The sequence below is a fragment of the Daphnia pulex genome, chromosome 3, assembly GCF_021134715.1.
Source record: "Daphnia pulex isolate KAP4 chromosome 3, ASM2113471v1".
Classification (NCBI taxonomy): domain Eukaryota; kingdom Metazoa; phylum Arthropoda; class Branchiopoda; order Diplostraca; family Daphniidae; genus Daphnia; species Daphnia pulex.
This window is the reverse complement of record NC_060019.1, coordinates 10,849,913-10,869,810: the sequence shown is the minus strand read 5'-3', so window position 1 is coordinate 10,869,810 and position 19,898 is coordinate 10,849,913. Positions and strand designations below refer to the sequence as shown.

The 19,898-nt window shown below is 40.0% G+C and overlaps 1 protein-coding gene and 4 long non-coding RNA genes across 9 annotated transcripts; 2 read left to right on the top strand and 3 right to left on the bottom strand.

The window, feature by feature from the left end:
* Positions 1 to 29: 29 nt before the first annotated feature.
* LOC124191210 lies at positions 30 to 4,320 on the top strand. 5 transcript variants are annotated; one of them, XR_006873330.1, is made up of 12 exons: positions 30 to 590; positions 702 to 799; positions 1,081 to 1,136; positions 1,211 to 1,334; positions 1,503 to 1,644; positions 2,242 to 2,299; positions 2,419 to 2,548; positions 2,628 to 2,740; positions 2,891 to 3,055; positions 3,135 to 3,363; positions 3,702 to 3,807; positions 3,924 to 4,320. It is a non-coding gene; the product is annotated as an uncharacterized LOC124191210 (long non-coding RNA). The 5 variants fall into 5 exon arrangements; XR_006873326.1 differs by having other exon boundaries at positions 2,886 to 3,055; XR_006873329.1 differs by having other exon boundaries at positions 2,625 to 2,740; positions 2,886 to 3,055.
* Positions 4,321 to 4,486: 166 nt separating this feature from the next.
* On the bottom strand, positions 4,487 to 5,926 carry LOC124191215. Its single transcript, XR_006873334.1, has 5 exons — positions 5,675 to 5,926; positions 5,488 to 5,581; positions 5,303 to 5,424; positions 4,975 to 5,125; positions 4,487 to 4,906 (listed from the first exon to the last, which is right to left on the bottom strand). It is a non-coding gene; the product is annotated as an uncharacterized LOC124191215 (long non-coding RNA).
* A 693-nt stretch (positions 5,927 to 6,619) lies between these two features.
* Positions 6,620 to 7,289, top strand: LOC124191216. The gene is made up of 2 exons (XR_006873335.1): positions 6,620 to 6,876; positions 6,960 to 7,289. It is a non-coding gene; the product is annotated as an uncharacterized LOC124191216 (long non-coding RNA).
* An 82-nt stretch (positions 7,290 to 7,371) lies between these two features.
* LOC124191212 lies at positions 7,372 to 10,535 on the bottom strand. The gene is made up of 10 exons (XR_006873331.1): positions 10,265 to 10,535; positions 9,955 to 10,166; positions 9,632 to 9,787; positions 9,352 to 9,547; positions 9,118 to 9,295; positions 8,811 to 9,015; positions 8,592 to 8,733; positions 8,304 to 8,536; positions 8,017 to 8,221; positions 7,372 to 7,959 (listed from the first exon to the last, which is right to left on the bottom strand). It is a non-coding gene; the product is annotated as an uncharacterized LOC124191212 (long non-coding RNA).
* A 140-nt stretch (positions 10,536 to 10,675) lies between these two features.
* Positions 10,676 to 18,722, bottom strand: LOC124191183. Its single transcript, XM_046584228.1, has 5 exons — positions 18,704 to 18,722; positions 13,824 to 14,276; positions 13,589 to 13,712; positions 11,850 to 12,731; positions 10,676 to 11,781 (listed from the first exon to the last, which is right to left on the bottom strand). The coding sequence occupies exons 2-5, from the start codon at positions 13,832 to 13,834 to the stop codon at positions 11,266 to 11,268; spliced, it is 1,533 nt and encodes a 510-aa protein (XP_046440184.1). The 5' UTR covers positions 13,835 to 14,276; positions 18,704 to 18,722; the 3' UTR covers positions 10,676 to 11,265.
* Positions 18,723 to 19,898: the final 1,176 nt, after the last annotated feature.

Here is a 19,898-nt window from a genome sequence, read left to right as displayed (position 1 = left end):
GCTGTAACGTCCAATATGTCTACCAGAGCTGCGTCTACACAGTCTACGTCCAGTCCGGGTAATCATTAATCACTAATCAGATGATTAGGCCAGCATGCAGTGCAGTGCAGTGCACCCATCTCTATAAATCAATCAATAAAGAATCATAGCATTCAATTGTGGTTGTTGAAGTTTTTCAAGTTTGTTTTCAAAAGGTGGGGTTAGAATATTTTTCTCAAGGTTGGGGCATTGGTTGGGGTTGGAATTTCCTTATGGCGACGTGTGGTAAATTTTTTTCTATGTTTTATCAATATTTATTATTACAAGTGGTTGTTGAAGGTTGTTAAGATTTTTGTTATAAGGTAGGGTTAGAATTTTTTGTTCAAAAGGTTGGGGCATGGGTTGGGGTTAGAATTTTTGTCAAAAGGTAGGGTTAAAATTCGTCCACCAGAGGGGTTTGGTGTTGCAGTCAGTACAAAGTGTCAGTGTCAGTAGTTAACTGCACTGTAGAACTGGGACGCTGGCACGCTGCACGGTCATTTTCAGTTCGGCTACGTGTTAGTCATTTCAGCGGAGCGAACCTCAACGTTTGGCATCGTGAAGATAGAAAGGTATTTCTTTTTGGTTGTCACATGTGAATGCTATTGTGTATGTAAATTACTGAATTAGATGTATTCTTTAGTCGTGTGTGAATCTGAAGGTTATTTTGTCTACAATTTCAGTCCCACTCCCAGCGAGTCGTCTGACCATGTGTCCTGAAAGTGATGTCCGTATGCTCAAATGTCGTCTCGTACTAGAAAGTAGAAACTTGAATGGAATGGTAACTATTTTGTATATGTTTTCCAATTAAAGATAAGTCTAATTCAATATATTCTGTATCTGTATGGGATATTTCATCACATCCATTTTCATTTTGCTTCAACTACACTAGAGTAATTCCTTTGTTTAATTTTGGTGCAATTCTTCGTTAAATTTTAAGATGTGGTTTTACGTGATTGAATCTATACCTTTTTTTTTCAAATTACTTTTGAATTTTCTGTTGTTGACATTGTAAAGCCTTTTTGTTAGAATTATATCTTCATTGAGATATTGTTTTGACAGTGCATCATATCTTGCCGAGTTGGTGTCCCTAGAAGGGATATGATTGCTACTGAGAGGTACTTTTCCCAACTTGTTGAGCCATATAAACTCCTTGAATTCTTTAATATTGTTTTGTGTGGTGAATTTACAGGTCTGAAAGCTTACAATATATACTTGTCAACTCCATGTGTTGTTGTGGAGTGCTCTCCAATTTCTGAAGACTTTCACTGCATGTTGAGATGTTTTGTTGCATGGAGAAGTACTTTTACTTTGAAGTAAGTTTTTTTTTTTCTATTCTGTTTGTGTTGGATAGTTTTAATGTTTCTCATCCACTTCAGGAGGAAATGTGCAATGGCCATGCAGCTTACTGTCCACTATTTTGTTCATAATAATTGTTATCTACTGAATTCCAAAGCTTAAACAATCTTTCTCCTTAACTTTAGTTGGTATATTAATTCAAGCTGTTGAATGATGGTGTTTGCTGCTCGATGTGAAGATGGTGAAAGGAGTGCTTGACTCGGGATAAGCTGCCATTGTTTCTGGTGATGGTGAATCTACATTGCTAACAGTCTTCTTTGGACATGTGTATGTACAGTAATGTTTTCTTGAAAATTAGGCTAGTTTGTCATTGATGTGTCCAAACATGTTGGTTCAAGAATCAGTCAGAAAGATAGTGCTGAAGCCTCTTGAAGAAAGATGATGGATTGCTTTTATATTAATCTTCTCATGCTTCACCTGGGAATCATTTCAATTGTGAAGTAGATATTCTTGTCCCAAGGTTAATTCCACTTGGCCAAATCATCTGATCTTGTCTGAGCTTGACTATTGTCTATTGTGCAGAAACCAAAAGTACTTGATAAAGAGTAATAATGTTTAATATTATCCTTAAAAGCAAGCTTTCAATGTCAATGATTGAAGACTAGAGACTGTAGAGAGTAAATTCCTTTGTTTAATTTTGGTGTAATTCTTAGTGAAATCTTAAGTTGTGGTTTTACGTGATTGAACCTACACCTTTTTTCGAAATAATTTTGAATTATCTGTTCTTGACATTGTAAACCTTTTTTTCCTTAGGGGTGATGGGTAAATGTTGAGAATGATAAGTCAAAGGAATGAGCTAGATAATTTTTTTTTGTTGCATGAAACTGTACTTTGATAGAAATTTATTTATTTATTTTTTCGAAGCATGGCTTGCTTGTCTTTCCTTCCGAGACGTTGTTGGATAACGTTCACCTCAGTCATTGTGAGTTACTTTCTTACCTGTATATTTACTATTCTAATTCATACTTTACAATTTACCAATGAAAATCTGTGCTATGTGAAATTATAGGTAACATTAACAGTTCCTTCAATTAATATTAGGTAATTCCATCTGATCATTCGATTTGCCTTCCCAAAATGTCGTCTCTTGCTGTATGTTGCATGTTTCGTCAAAAGATGAGTTATTTTCTCGCCATTCGCCTAAGCTGAACCGATAGTGAACCAATTTAAAGTAAGTAAGTGAATCGTGAGATTTTTTAGTGTTTGAAAAGCCCATTTGCTAATCTAATTCAATCTATTTGTTAAAGCAGATTTCCTTTTCTCCACAATGTGGTCGCTGTCGTGCCATTAAGACGGTCTTCGTGAGGGTCTACTATGTTGCAACTTGCAAGACAAATGTGTTGAAAGGAGGGAATCTGTTAAGGTAATTAAGTACTTGTTAACTAATTCAAGTGTGTTAGTACCTTAGTTAAGAAAGCTTTTTCATATTATTTCATGTTTCCAATTAAGAATGTTTTTGTAGAAATTTCTTTGTAAATTTGTAACTAATAAAATGTTTTATTTTCTAGTTTAGTAATGCACTTGGCTTCTGCAGACATCCACTAAAGTTGACAATTGGAAAAGTATCTATCCATCTGTGTGTATATATATAGTACTTACCTAATAATCTGATCACTTGGGCCTCAACTGCAGTCCATTTGGCTGAAATGTTGTCCATTGTTACCTATATGGATTGATTGTAAGTATATCCCATGCAGATACTTAAATTGTATAAATTTCCCTGCCATAATGCAATTGATTTTCTTAATTATGTCCAGGTGAAAGATTACTTTTCTTATCTGCCGAAGAACTTGAGGACATGGCAAAGGCTGAACTTCATTACTGTCATGCAGCATGCAGGTGATTTTGTTGCAGCCAGCTGGTGAAAGAGAGTTCAAGTCAAGTTGGTTTAACTGAAGCTTCTCAATGTAGTCTACATTGCTGGTGTCATCCCAAAGAGGGGTAGTGTTACTTGAAGTGTAACAGCAACAAAGACATCTTGAAAAGGTAGTTTGATTGTGATTATGGGCTGTAATTGGGGAAGTTCCATGAAGTCTGATCAAAATAATGTAGTGGAGGAGAGTTCTTGTTAAAAGATAGTTGCCTGCTTGTTGCTTGATCAATCCGAGCTGACTTGTAATTTTTTTTTGATTGAACTAGAACTCAAATTCCCTTCCTCATAACTTTTTATGCAATCTTGTCTAGTAACTCAAAGAATTTGCTTCTGCTCGCATTTCATCTAAACTTTAATTTTATGACACGATTGTTTCCTTTCTTGTCTTCCAGTGGTTTTACATCTGGTATAGTTGAAATGTAAGTTAATGATTATGCTTTTATCTTAACAGGATTTGGTGACAATGTAAAGGGTCAATCTACTGCATGCATTTCGTGAAGCTGGTGTTATCCATAGGGGCGACTAGGAGTATAGATGCAAGAAAACCTCAAGAAATGGTAATTTATGAGTTTATTATTTGTAACTCTAGAAGTGTGTAATTTTATTGAAAAATAGTTATCAGTCATGATTGATTCAACTGCCAACTATGATGTCTGTTTTTTTTTTCTCACAGGAGTTGGTGGAAATGGAAAGTGGTTTTGCTGTCTGGTTTCTGTTCAAGCTGTTATGCTGTATCTGCTGAAATCCAAGTAGCTGATGCTGATGTTATCCTACAGTTGGTTTTCCAGTGGAATCTTGGTTGTCTACTAAAATATTTTGTCTTATTTGTTTTCATCTGTGTAGTGTATAATTCAAAAGATTTGATATTTAGGTTTTCAATGTGGTATGTTGCAACTTATGTTGGTGAAAGTTCTTTGTGCGGTTGTCTTCGTTGTCTTAAAGCAATTTTTCAATTATTTACTTCATATCAGAAACCTAAACCTGAAATTACTTGTTTAATTTTGTAAACTTAATTGCTGTTTCATCAAATCATGTATAAAACTCGTTAAATATACAGTTATTCGTTCAAATTCGAAATCGCAATTTGCATAAATTTTAATCAAATAAAAAACAATTTACAGAATAAAATTAATAAAATAAAATTTTATTAAATGAAATTTATTTAATTGAAAAAAAAATAATTTGATTAAATTAATTGTTATCGAATTAAATATAATTGAATTAAATTTAATCTAATTAACTTAAATACATTTGATTAATATTTCCCAAAATTATCAAAAATTTAATAAACAGAGCGTCCGGTACAAGGCATTTGATTATTAGTACAAGTTATAAAACAGTTTATACCCAAATAAAACAAACCTAACCAACTTCTTTTGTGTTATTTGGGAGATAAATTGCTTTAAAAACTCGCACATGGAGTCAATCAAGACAGGGGGAGACTGCCTTAATTGACTGCAGACAGGGAGATGGTAGGAGAAACCGGAAAAAGAGCGAAGAGTTGAGGAACAGTTATTACGAGAACGATTAATCATATCCTTATGGCTTCCGACTTAAGCTTGCAAGTCCCCATTCGACCAGCACACTCTTTTCCTCCTGGTTGTCATTGGCTTTCACCAATGGATGAAATCCATGATAAGTAGCGAAGAAGTTATCCTGTAGGCAGAATGAACATTTATTAGGACAGTTATTTTGAATAAAATTTTAGCGACAGAAAGAAATACCTCAAATCAAGAGGGCCTGCTTACATTTTCATGAAGTAAAAGGGGATATTAAAGGGTAGCAGCCAACAGGTACTGTATAGTCATTGTCCTTTTTGTTCAATGGACATGACTTCTCATAAAGTCTATCATGCAACATTAGAAACCGAAGAACCTGTAAATAAAAAATAAAGTCACCTTGTCTATAATTTGTGGCATCAATGTGCTTGATGTCTATGATCTAAAAGAATAATTAAACTTAAACATTAGATAGACATAAGTGCAGAACAATACTTTAAATACATATAAGACTGCAACAAAATAAGTTCAGTGACATGAGAAGTAAACTTACACACTAAACCACCAATCAGTTATCCAAGGTTCTCTACAAGATGGAATGAGAGATTGATCCGTGATGGGGTTGGTGATCTGGCAAGTCCCATAGAATGATTCAGCCGATAATAGTGATGAATCCTGATAAAAGATGAGAAGACTATGTTCCAGCAATACTGTACTAAAGCTAGCATTGGTTGTTACCACTTTGTCATTTGGATGACATATTCAGTAGGATACCAGGATTTTTAACACAATACAAGACAGTACAGGCTTCATGCACCTTTCACATTTTCTCCTGGAAATGGATGAGAAATGATGATGTTATTAAACACATAAACGGTAAAGAACACATGCCAAACAAATTGCACACGAAATCTAGTCAATTTACCAGCGAATTCATTGGTAATTTTCGAAGAAAATAGCTGTAGCTAAACTTTTGGCAACGAGCGGCCATAAGCCCATATCTGACACAACAAACAACATTCTTTCACGCCATCTATTTGACACGTTCAAAACTAAATATCTAAAGGACTGGCCTTAGATAGTCAAAAGTCATAAAAGTAATCAAAAAGACCATTTCTCTTTGCTTAAAATTAGCATGGAGTCTTTAGAATTCTACAGAGAACAAAGCTCACTTGCTAGTTTTATGCAAATTTTCCGGAAGTATACCGGAAGTAAGCGATAGCGCCTTAACCATTGAGCTGTCGTCAAAATAAACTAAATATTCGTGATCTACGTAAAATTTGGGGTCGATTAGGTGTAATTTAAGCGAAATCCAGATTTTGGTCAAAATCGAGAATTTTCCTGAACTATAGTTCAGGAAAATTTTTGAAACCGGAAGTACGCTTTCGTACAAAATAAAACATGAACTTTACGACAAATTGAACGAGGATCACGAAAATGTAGTTCGTTTGTACTTCAGATGACTATTTACTGAACTACTGACTGAAAAGAGAAAACCGGAAGTAGAAAAAAAAACACAATATTAAAAATCTAACAAGTGAGCTTTGTTGTCGGAACAGAAACTGACAGTTATCACCCAAAAGTTTGTTTGTAATAGCAGCGAGAAGCAAAGTAAGCGTAACTAAACTGAGTGGAAAATGATATCAAAAGCTATGTTGTCTAGCATCAGAAAGAAGAAACGTTTGACAGTACCATGAAAACAATGTCCGATCCAATGTCGCTTGTTGAGACGTTGACACTCAATTAAAAGAACTAACAAATAAGGGCAAATAACTGTGATACTCACGTAATATTCATCCTTGCAAATTTGTGTCTCGTCATCGCAGCATTACACATCACAACAGACGAAATCCCCAATCTACTAGAAACGTTTGACAGTACCATGAAAACAATGTCCGATCCAATGTCGCTTGTTGAGACGTTGACACTCAATTAAAAGAACTAACAAATAAGGGCAAATAACTGTGATACTCACGTAATATTCATCCTTGCAAATTTGTGTCTCGTCATCGCAGCATTACACATCACAACAGACGAAATCCCCAATCTACAATGAGTAGTGCTTCTAAATGCTTCTAAATCTGTTAGTGATTCCAGATTGTTGACGAAATATCATCTTCTCTTCACGTATCACCTTTTAAACTTTTAACTGCATTCCTGTCATTCTGCACTTGGCCTTACTTGTGATAAATCTTTCTTTTTCTCTGTAGGTTTCGATGGCCATTGATGTTCGGCTGAAGATGCTGCCTAATGAGGAGATGGTGAAAGGTGTGTTTAAAGCTGTTGCTGCTACTGTCCTTGGTGTCACAGTTCAGTGTGTTGTTCGTTAATTTGTCTGTCATGTAAAATCTCTTCCATCTTTGTCACTTAAATCTCATCCACACAGTATATGATTGAGGCAACCTGATCTTACATGATCTAAGAGTGATTCAATCGACTCCTACTAGATCAAAAAACAGTCTGCGCCAAACAAATAATAACGATTATCGCGGTTGAGAAAAAACCCTGTCATCCAATAAAATTATGGGTCTTTTGTTTAATTTAATTTGTTGGTGCAGTATATGAAGAAAATGAAAGAAAAAGAAAGTAACATGATGAAAATAAGTTAAGATACTTGAGATATATAAATATATACAACATTGTATTTTAAAGAAGAAAATATAATTTACAAGCTTATTGACACTGTTATGTACATATGTTTATCATCCCTCATCATACATATTTATATTTTACCTCCACTAAATTAATTTTATCAATATGAAATGTTCAATTTTCCTTGCAAAGTTCAGTCAATCAAGAAGGGAGAGACACTGCCTTGATTGACTGTGTCCAGGGAGATTACCTGGACAAGGAAGAAGAGAGGAGTGCGAGGCCAGTTTTGCTAGGGAGTGATTAGTCGTCGAACTCAGGTAAACTCCCTCATAAACATATCGCAAACAGCCAAACATAATCTAAAGAGTAAAACTCTGTGCTGTGTTGAGAGCTGGAGTAACTTACAAGTCAGCTGTGGGTAATCAAATGATTCTGGCAGCTGGCTGCGTAGCTGGTAGCAACTCAGCTCGTAGCAACTCATTGATGAATCGGAGCGACGAAAGGACAGCACGTAAGTTGGCAGAATTGCTGTAAATGACAACGCGTTATTAGTTAGTCGTCGCTGAGCGTCGAGTCGTCTCTCGTCAGGTCGTCCATGGAATAGCGACGCATGATTAACTTGAAATGAGAATGGATGTTACTGATTTATGTACCATTTATAACTTATTTATATACCAAATATTTAAAAGAAGATGGAAACGACACCAAGCATTACTTCAAATCGAGAGCGGGCTCGAAGTCAAAGAGGGCACGGTCAGCCAGCAAAACGTCAAGGTAGTAGCAAACAAAGCACTTTTTGAGTCGACCGTGTTATTGCCCCTTTACTTTTGCTTGGAAAGAAATCCAGATGAAAGAAATCATTCAGTATATTAAGCAAAATCTAAATAAAAAAGATGCAAAAAATAATAAAACTGCTGTCAACATGATGAAAATTCTCAAAATTTTATGTAAACATAACTTACAGATAATCTGTGATGATAACCAATCAAGTAGAATCTTTGCTGTTGCCAAAATAGCAGCATCTGATGTCAAGGTATGGTGTTTGGTTTAGGTGGTGTGGTTATAATTTATGGAGTATAAGATATGGATGTACAAGTTACACAATATCTTGACCGTACCATATCATGACAGTAGACGATGATACCGGAAGGTTCTGCCAATCGAAGGTAGTCAAGGTACTGCTGATGAAATAAAACTGTCAAAAATTCTCTATAAAGCGTTTTCTTGCGAAATATCTTAAGACGACTTACGAAATAACGCGACAGCTTACGCCTGACGAGAATGGCCAAATCATAGAAGCAAGTCCTATCCATATTGGGAATCTTCCATGCTGCTAAGAATTTGAAAAACAGAATAATGTTGAACGTTAAAAATAAAAATTGGATATTAAACCTAATGGTAAAAGCGGGTAAAAGTTAGTACTCTTTCAAAAATACATATCACACGACTTTTGAAATAAAGGTACTTACTTGATAAACCATTGGGATCATAACACAACAGGAATTCTTATTTTAGGCAAACACAGTTAACACAGGAAGGTGTTGTTGTCACTGAATGTTTGAGTTCACTTCATTTAACTACTGGTTCTACATCATTGGATTCTAGAGGTAACTTCAACCGCCACACTGTACTTGAAACTGTTGCATTGGGTCCAAGTGGTTGGTTGAGTTTGAGCTAATAAAAACACACAGAACAAAATCTTATTTTGTAACACTTATTTGTTTTAGCAAGGAGAGATTGAAAAATATAAAGCAGGCAAATCAGTCCATGCCTCACTTTTTGCACCAGTGGGATCTGGGGACGTGGGTTGTTTCAACTATTTCCTTGATTTGGCGATTTCCAAGCTCATTGCCATGAAAAGCTGGATGGCGGCCATGGCGGTGGGATCCGAAAGAGAATTAAAAGCAGATATTCGATTAACTTTTAACAGTTAAGTCAAATAAGTAGGAATAGCCTAAAGAATCGCAAATTAAACGGAAACTTTTTATGCACAACTCATTAATCGCTTACTACTTTATATCGCACGGAGATTGTTGGGAATTGGGTTCCTAGAGGTGCAATTAAGAAATCCCTCTCGCAAGCCAAGTCCATCGGGTGTAGGGATAGGGCGCTTGAGTGTTTAACGAAGGCAGCCATGGTGCTTCTCTGCTTGGTCAGACCAGAAGCGGAGATTGAGTTTAGCAATCGGGCCGGATAACTTGAGCGACTCGAGTATAAAAAATTTTCACACAAGAAAGTGACTCGATAATACTTGGCCAAGTTATAAAAAGTTATAGAAATGAGAGCCTACTTGCAAGTGCCATCGGAGAACATGATAACAGAAAGATGAGATGATGTGGGTCTTGGCAGTGTTGCTGTTTGATCCATGGATAAGCTGGTAGTAAAGCTGAATGGTCCTCCTCTCCTGTCTGGTTATGAACATTTCTAAATAGAACTTGTATGCAACCTAGGTGGGCAGAGACAGATTGTAAAAAGTGGCTGTGTTGAAGTAGCCAGTAGGCTTTAGTAAATATCTGCATAGCTACTAACACCATCACAATCACTTCTTGAACATTAGCTGCTTCAGAAGAATCAATTTTAACTAGAAGAGTAGCAAAATTGTAATATGTTTACCTGTTACATACACAACTTTGAGGACACAAGTTTTCTTTGAGGACGCGGAAGTTTTGAATAATTACAAAATTTATTCAGCAACTTGGTGTAAAAACTTGGAATGTCCATGATCCATACAATCTAAATGCATAACCTAATGCTAATGCAATAGCTTGATGAGACGACAGCAGCGGGTGAAACCTATTGACTCACCCAGCAGCGTGACAGCAGGCCTTCCAAACATTACATAGAATTGTAGAATACAGAGATGGTCGTAAGTATAATCTAAACTATGGTGGTTATACTATACTACTATGATTTATTTACCTACATATAATTTTGGGTTGAATTGAGTCCATAAAAACCAAGAATATTGAAAACAATAGCGACATTTCATCGAATTCAGCTAAAATTCGACTGGTTCGGCTGGTTTGGAAAAGCATTCCTTTCGCCATCTAGTGTTGCATTAAGTTACTACTCCAAATTAATCGGCTAGTAGCCACCTAGCGCCGGATATCGAGAACTTAAAAAAAAACTCGTTCAAAAAACGGGTAACTTCATGCTCCAAGTCCAACTCTGGTACGGAACTCCAAACAATACGTCTCCGGATGGATGCTGATATACCCACCAAACCTGTGATTAAAGGAAACTCATTAGACAATTTAGTCACAACTCACAACAAATTATCCACACAAAATGAGCTTTATTTCTTTTTAAATAAAGAATCACCATCGTCGCAATGGAAATTTGTAACAAGTGTATTTATTCTAAATCGATATTTCGTTTTGGCAATTTGTTTTGTCGGAATATACTGTGGTGTAGGATATAACCAATCAAAATGAATGCCCCTGTAGGTATATAATAAGATCATTGGCGTGTGTGGTATGTATGTACAGTGTGTGTTACACAAGACACGAATTAAGATGTATCATAGAAATACTGCCGGCGATGTGTGTGTGTGTAGTATATAATCTGCTAGTATGCAGCCATCGTCAGTATATATGTGTGTGTGTGTGTATGTTTTGAAGAAATGAAAGTTGATCACGTTCAAAACCATCAACCTACATTCTTCTTCTTCTTCTTTTTGGGCTTACAGAAAACAATATCTTTTCAAACTCATTCTCCACGGTCCTAAATTGAGCCTCGAACCTGCATCGACTCGCCTTTTGGTTTGGTGTTTTAATTTTTGTCACGCGCACTTGATCGTTTCGTCTTTGCAAGGATCCTCGCACAGAATTGAGCGTTTTATATTTATAATAATTAATTTTTGGGTTTGGTTTTTGTTTTTGTTTAAATCGAATGGGGAGAGAGTAGGGCGTGTCCGTCCATTGATCACTCACTGACGGACGACGTCTGGCGATTGAGACCCAGGAGACGAACGGCGTGACTGCTGCCGCTGCTGCTGCTCCCGCCCACCATGGTGGAATTGTGGCGAGTCTTCCGCAATCCGGGCTCCTCTTCCTCGCAGCCGGCCAGATTGGAGAAGGCCACGCCGAGGCCGGCAGCGTTGGACAGGGCGGCCGTCCGATCGAAATCAATGGTGGCGTAGCCTTCGGCGCTGATAACGGCCTGAGACTGCTGGGCCGACGACAGATCGGCGACGGCCGTCGTGCTGGCCATCGCCGACGCCGTCACACTGGCCAGGCTATTCATAGTCCGGTGCGGCGATTCCGGGAACGAGGCTAACGATCCTTCGGGCGAGTTGGCCTGCAATCCTCCGCCCGTCGTCGTCGTCACCGAGGCCGTCGTCGTCGAATCCGATCCTTTGTCCAGGTCCAGGAGCACGTAGTTGACTTGCTTCAGCGACGGCAGCGCCATGTGATTGGAATCCAACGATCTCGGCTTGGCCTTCATTTTGATCAGATTCAAATTAGATTTCAAAACATTTCACTTCAACTCTGATTGAACTTAATTACCTCGATGGCATCCGGGCCGACGTTGATGTAGAGATGCTGCTGGTTGTCGGCTTCGTCGGCCGACAGGTCGTCCTGATCGGCCATCAGGAGCCGCGGGTCCTTGACGGCGTTGCTGTTGTTCAATTCGTGATGCAAATTGGCGTAGGCCACGGGAGGAGGGACCAGGACCGTCTCCATGGTCACGGGACCGGTCGTCATCATCATCGAAGGATCCAGGTGATGATGGAGTAATCCCGTGTCATTATTGGCGGCGGCAGCAGCAGCGGCCAGGAGAGCTTCGTTGTTGGCGTAGAGGTTGCCGGCCGCCGACGGACTGATGGGCGACGAGCTACTAGAAATGAGCGAGGAAGAACTAAGTGGCCTGGAATTGGGCGACCAGACGGCCGGACCCGGCTGCTGCTGCTGACCGGCCAGTCGGATGGGTTCCAGGTAGGAATTCTCTTCAGCCTCGGCGGCATCTTCTCGATCGACGGCCAGGCCGTTGCCGCCGCCGCCGCCGGCGTGGCTGTTGGGGAAAAGTAAAGAGGAGGCGCTTCTGGGAGGCATCGAGTGGCGGATGCGCGACCGCGAGTGGTTGCTGTTGGCTCCAGCCAAGACTCCGGCCAGCTGCTCCTGCTCCTCGTGACGGGCGGCCACTCGAGCCTGGACGTGATTGAAGAGTATCTCCGCGTTGCGGCAGTGGAAGGCGTAAATGCCCGGTCCGGTTGGACAGCGTCGGCCGCACTCGAAGCTAAAGAGCTGGGCGTCGAAACCGTAGCGCCGGAGGGATCTCAACGGCCAGCGGACCGGCGTCTTACCCCGCTGATATAATATCAGGTCGGACTCGCCAACTTCCAGTTGGCCAGGACACAAACGCCGACCCGTATCGTCCACGTTCATCACCTGTTGATGGACCAGAACAACAACAACAACCAGAAATTAATTCAATGTTTTTTTTTTTTTTCCAAATTCAAACTTTCAACAGTTTAATGATTTTCTTTTTCTTTTCTTCCGTTCCAAACAGGTGTTATCGATCGACTTGAAAGTAGACAGTGGAAACCCCCCCCCCCTCCGGACGGCCATTTTAATCTGTGACATGACACGGGTGGCAAGAGAAACCGGAAGAAAGATCGATTGGTGTTTCACAAACTTATGGAGGGTGGAAATAGTTTTTACTATCCGGCAGCCGTCGTCAAGCCCTATTCCAGACTACTATCCTACATGATGTAACCGTCTGCAATATATTTACATACTATCCCCCCCCCTCCAGTTTTATGACATGGCGACGTACGTCTAGTCATCTTTTTGAACGAAGGAAATAAGAAAGTTGCTGGGCGTGGGTTTGAGTCCAAATACGCGACAATCAGAGGTATGCACAGGGAGAAATTCCGTCTCTTGTGAGAATCGAGAGGAATTTCATTTCCAGTATAGTACACAGAGCGCCAGGAAGAGAGAGAGAGCTCGAAAAGAAGATAAGACCTTTGACAAGTTGAGGACAATGGAATTCTCCATCTATCTATCCCGAATAACGAAAATAGAAAATGTCGACAACGAATATGTAGAAAAGGAAGCCCTTTCAGTGTGCCCAGTGTTTTGTATACAAATTGCGTGGGCGTCGGCAATCGACAAATGGATGTACACACTATAGACATCAGCACAGGTGACAACGGCAAACAAATATGATCAAAACCGGCCGATGGGTTTGTTTGGGAGAGGGGGGCAGCCTGGGAATTGGACGAATTGAAAGATATGCAAATCACCTGGAAAAGGTTGGCGTTGGTGGCGAAACCCGCCACCGCGTCGTGTTCGGCCTTGCTCGAGACGCAACCCATGTTGATGAGCTTCGTCTTGTAGTCGAGCCCAATTGGCTGCAGAGATGATTCCCTGCGTACAAAAAATACAAAAATAACCATTTTTTTTTCAAAATTTTAAACATACCGATTACGCAATCGACTCACGCAACAAATGAAATAGAGAAAAATTTGAAAAATTTACGTGAGCAGCATAGAGGTGGTTTAGCACCACGGATGAGTTGGAACAGCTGGACCGGTCGATCGCCAACAAATGATTTTCTCTTCAGATGAATTTGATTTGTTTCTTTGATGAATGAATTTCCGGTTTTCCTTCTGTAGGTTCACGTCGTTCTTTTCTTCGAAAAAATAAAAATCCCGGGACCAGCAGCTCACAATCTTCCACCCTCTATCCTCGTTCGTACGGTTGATTATTCGTTGTCGACGACTTATTGATTTTGAAAACTCACGGGGTTGGGGGGGAGGAGGAGGGAGGGAGGGTAGGAGGAGGGAGGCCACTGCCGCCAAATGTCAAAGAGATCAGAGGCAACTGCGCTTCTCCTGCTGCTCCGGCTGGATGGAGGACACTGACACGATCGCAATCAACTTTGACGACGACGACGACAACTCATCGCCGCACATTGTGTGAGTGTCGTGTCTTGTGTAAAAAAAACACAAAAAAAAAAACTTAAAATTCGTTGATGAAAAAAAAAGAACGATGGACGATCGTGAGCGAAAATAAAAGAAAAAAAAACGGACGAACGAACGACGTAAAATCCTTGTGTGTGTTACACGAGTCGAATAATCTGCCCCCAAAAAGTGACGGGATAGCAAAAGACTTGCGCTAGGAGCGACGGCGGCAGCATCCACACGGCATGGAACCGATCAATACCATCACGAACGAAAAGGGGGGTGGGGGGGTCTTGGTCGGCAATCGGCGACGACTAAACCGGGAGCCAGAGATAGAACGCACACGCGGCGGGTGCCGGGAGAGAAGAGAGAGAAGAGAAGAAAGATGGATGAAAGGAGAGGAGGAAGGAAGAAAATGAGACGGACAAACACACACACGGGCCAGCAGCAGCAGCAAACAGGAAAGAAGAAAAAGAGGGTGGAAAAGAAGGAAGGAAAACAAACACGGCTCGATATATGTATTTTCGGGTGTTTTCTATTTTGTTTTTACTTTTTTCTCTTTTCTTGAGCGGGTATGGTGGTGTTGTTCCTCCACCCTTAAAAAACCGGGAGGTTTTTTTTTTCGCACAGACACACGCACACCGAAAAAATAAGTTCACACACGAGTCTTTTGTATAGACTCAAGATTCTTGTCCAAAGTCATTAGTGTCGTCGCACAGGATTTTTCCGTCTCTTCTGGCGCCGAGGTGTCAAACCCAACCAGCAACACCTCACCATTTCGGCTGGTTATGATCCGCACAAAACATTTCTTCTTTTCTCACTGTACAAATAACAAAAACACAATTTGCGTTGGGTGGGAAAATTGAATTTAAAACAGCCCCCTAACCAACTAACTAAACAAATGTTCACTGTGGGATTTTGAGTCGTCGGCGAAATGACGATGGGGACCCCAACGAAAAGTGAAGCGACGGGTCCAGCGGTCTGGAGTCGACTGGGCTGCTCCTATCTAACGCCCGCGCCCTTTAAAACCTTTTTTTTTACTCTCTTCTTCTTCTTCTTCTTCTTCCTTATTTTCTCTCCTTTTTCTATTTTTCTCAAGACTTTTTTATTTTTTTATTTTTTATTATTCCCCCCCCCCTTTTTTCTTGACTCCACCCGCCGCTGCGCACTCCGCCACACAGACTCGACCCGTGTATATTTGAACGGAGGCATTTGCAGCCAGTTGGCATCGCCTCGTTCCACAGTTGCCAGGCAAAAATGGGGTTTTCCCATCCCCTTTTTTTTGCTCTCTTTTTCTCTTCATTCGCTTTCTCTCTCTCTCTCTATCCTCTTTTTTTTGTTGCCCCCCATCATCTATACTGGCAGCGTCTTTTGTGTGTGTACACATCTTGTAAACGCGATCAGATATATGTGTATAAGCTGGGAATATATGTGACATGATTGGCTCGGCACGTCAACTCCCTGCCCAATTGCAATTGCAATTTTTCTTTTAATTATTATTTGAATTTCAATCAAAAATTATGGATTCTTCTTCTTTCCGGGAATATATATTTCCACCCTAATTTTTATCTATTCTAAGCTATAAGAACTGTTTCCTGATGTTACGTGTGTGATTGCGACTACGATTTGACTATGTGTGTGTTGTTGTCGATGAAGAAACCCCAAATTAACTTAAAGCCCCTGACTGGAAAAGTCTTCCGAGTCTCTAACCGTCCGCCCCTCATCTTCAATCCACTTAAAACGTGTAGACAAGAGAATAATAACAAAAAAGGGCCTCCACCCCCCATTTTCTTTTTTGCATATTATATTGACGTAAAGTCTTACAGAGTGAAAGAAGCCAACAACCCGACAAAAGGTCACGCTAAAAATCTCTCAGACAGAGTCTACATACCTATTTATGTGTGTAGATGTAATAACAATCCCGCACACGCGAAACGTTCTAATCGCGAAACCCCCAAAGGTTTTTTAAAAATCCGATTTGACTTGAATCACGAAATTTTTATTCTTTTCACGAGATTATAACGCAATTTATTTTTATTTTTCCGGGTGTGTCTATATATAGTCCGTGGAATATTATTAGGGATTCAACAGTTTGTCGAGATTGTGACGGAGAGAAAAATCCAAATGAAGTTGCGTGTTGGAATGAAAAGGAGGAGGAGGGTATGAGTCGCTGTGTTGGGTTTATGACAGCAGCGGGGCTTCGTCAAAGTGGTTTTTCATTGCTCTGTGCTGTTGTTTGTGTGTTGTCGGGCGGACATCCGGTGTCCGTGCGGATGAGGGCACCGAGAAAGACAAAAATTCGAAGGGGAAAATGAAAAAAGTTGCCCTCGAGGGCATATTATCCTGTGTCCCCCCCCCCTTCGTCTGTATAGGTACTACTCCTTTTACGAGCCGTGTGTATTCCACCTGTGCGTTCAATCTGAAGAGGACAAGAGGTGAGCTGACCCGTTTCCGTTCCATTTCCTTCCCATCTTCATCCTGCCCCTTTTCAACTGGTTTTCCTCCATTTTTCCTATTCACAGGAAGTCGAGATTTCATTTTTATAATAATTTCTGGACAAAAATTCCATTCAGCTCAAAAAATCCAACAAAATGCCAAAAAGGAAGGAATTGAATTAAAGTCGGGGGGAGAAAGTGACGCACCACCGGCCATTTTTAAATGCCAGTTCCGGCAGCGTGAACTCCCGACACCTCCGCACAAACTTGCACAGATTCTTTTTATTTTCTTATTTTTTTTCCGGTTGTCGCGCCCACCACTCGGCCACACGTTGAAAGAAAATCGAGGGACAAGATCGAGTACGTCAGCAAACGAGCGGACGACATCCGTGACTAATGTCGCATCCATCTTGTCTATAACTGACTACTGTGTAACTTTTAATACATAGATTGAGGTGATGTCCATCCCGCTGGATCTATTTCGCAATTATTTCATCAAGTTATTTCAAATCTTTTCCAAAAAAATAAGGCCAACCCATACAACCGTGTGTGTATAATAAATACCGTTAGATGCTGATGCCATAAAAATAAAATAGCCCCTCAAAAAGTCACGTTGAAAAAAGAAGAAGAGATAAGCCGGAGCGACTGAGAAATGAACTCCAGATGGCGATAGTGACATTCAGGTCAACTTGTGAATGGGTTCTCTGTGTGGGTTTAACCGCAAGCATCACAGCATCGAAAAAATAAAATCACATCGACTTTGAAAAAAGAGAAAAAACATCGTCAGCTGATTAGCTCCGATTGATATTTTATACAGACGCATATTTGAAATCGTTATACAACGCTCGTATCAATTTAATAACAAGGATGTATACAAATAGCGTACATGACAAATGAGAGGTATTGAATATAAGCTTTGGCTACATCAAATGAAATGATTTTTCCATGAAATTCTGGCGTAGCTCTATGCTGCCGCCATTGACAATTCGAATTGATCAACCGAGTTACAAAGAAGAGCAAGAATTCCCCACAAAACAAACTGTTTTAATTTATAAAAAGGTGTAGTACAACAACAACCATTTCTATCGAGTGATTTAGATAGGTAAATCCGTAAAAAGAATGGTATGCGCCGACAGCTTGATGGAAAAAAAACATTCGTAACAGAATTCCCAACGGTACAAATGAAATCGAGTCTAACCGGTCCCGATGGCCGCACTAAATACAGACGATGGGATAGCAGCTCTTGTAGAGCTCTGGTTTTTAACATTGATTGTTAGCATGTATACGTAGGTATGCTGAGAAACTTAACACGGACATGCGATGCACGTCTCGAAAAACTATTCGGGGGAAAACTGAAGCCGCGCCAGCCGGTGTCAAATAAAAGCGGCGCGTCACAGTAATACCGACACATTATTACGTAAGCCATATGCGCAGCCGGGGAAAAAAAAAGATGTAAACACACAGCACACAACATGGAACATAATAATTTGTTTTGGACGATTCCTATTGGGTATAGAACGTGAAACCGAATTGGGTTCAATCCCGCGGGAGTTATGACAGCGCGTGCCTCAAGCCACGTGATGTGTAATTCAATCTAAAAAGTCGAGACGTTGGAATGAAATTCCATTCATTTAGTTTTGTAGAATTGAATGTTTCAACTTTGGCAACGTGATGGCGCTGCTGCCAGTAGCTGCTCGATTCCCGAAGGTTTGTATGGCGCTGAATTGAATTCAAACGAGACTTTTGCACATTGTTGAGGTTTTTAAAATTAAACAAGTTTTTTTTTTTAATTTGATTTTTTACCCGCAGATTAAGTTGTGAGGTATAAAACAAGCCTGATACCGTGCAGTCGCTCTGCAAATGAGTTGTTTAATTAACCCTGATTGATACAACAGAAACAGCAAGAGAAAACAGTTCCAGTCAAATGGCCTAGCTCAGGAATAATCGTATTCCGTAACGTTATATAACCATAACGCCACCAAATAGATAAAAAGGAAGAACAGGATTACATTGTTTCTACCTTAAAACCGAGGAAATCCACAGCCAGGCAACCACAAGTGCTCCATCCTCAGTCAAGTCACGGTTGACGCCAGTCAGGATAGGATAAGGGGGTCATCGTGAGTATACACTCACCTTCACATGGGTGTACACGAGGACAGAGTTTTCCCAATTAAACTAGGAGCTGTTTATCTAATCAAAAAATACAAAACAGGTTACGAAAAAAATATTGCAGAGACAACAACTTGGGAAAAGTTAGAAAGAAGACAGTGGTTATCCCCTTACTGTTAATAAACACGATTGCTTAAGGTTTACATGTAATACCTGGCAGTACCTTTTTATGCAAGTTTTAGGCACCATTTATATACAGCAGGTAACAGGTTAATAAAAGCAACAAAAATCTTTACCCAATTAATGATGCTGAGATTGTTGGTGATGACGGGTCAGTGTCAAAACTTGCAAATCTTGTAGTTACGATGGCTGGCTCAGTACTGAAATCTACACAAAGGTAAAGGTTATACATGGAGCAAACAAACTCTGTCATGCATCGACAACAAGCATTATTACATGATAGATGCTAGTCACTGTAGTTGGGCACCAACATTTCACAAATTTGGAAAAGGTTGAACTCTTCTAATGAGCTTCCAAAATCATTCCATTCGTATTTCGTATTCTAGTTTTATTTACCTGAGAAACAGCATGGAGTGGAGAGCATGGCCACGAGTCACGACACCAAATAAGTTTGCACGACGACCACATTTTATTTTGTTCTGCAATTTCTCTTGCAGCCACGTACACGTTTCCATCAAACCAGTGATCCCTTCAGTTTTCTATGATAAAAAATGTCTGAACCTTCGTCTCTTTTAGCTTTTTCGAAACTGCGAAACAAAAGGAAAGCAGACGACACAAATATTCTAATTAACCACGCTTAAGAAGTTAAGATATCGATATTAAAAATCCGCCCTCCGCGCCTCCCACTTCCCGCCAAAATCAAAGAAAATCAACCCCTTCCCTAAAACCAAACCGCATGGACAAATCGGGATATATATTTCACATCAAATTGTTCTTCTCGATAAGTTACATCAAGCCCACCCTGGACGGACAAGATCCGAGTAAAAATTTGCACGAAACCCGCCCTAATAACGAGCTCCAGGGTGGCTCGTTGGAACGGAGAGAAATCATCGCCTGGAAGCGGAAAAATTGCGCAGAGTTTGGTG

Bases quoted from the DNA above. Each gene is read 5' to 3' on its own strand.
- LOC124191183 (XM_046584228.1), bottom strand. The intron at 12,732-13,588 runs GTGATTTGCATA...GTCCATCAACAG, and splicing joins CCAACGCCAACCTTTTCCAG to GTGATGAACGTGGACGATAC. The intron at 11,782-11,849 runs GTAATTAAGTTC...ATCAAAATGAAG, and splicing joins TCGGCCCGGATGCCATCGAG to GCCAAGCCGAGATCGTTGGA.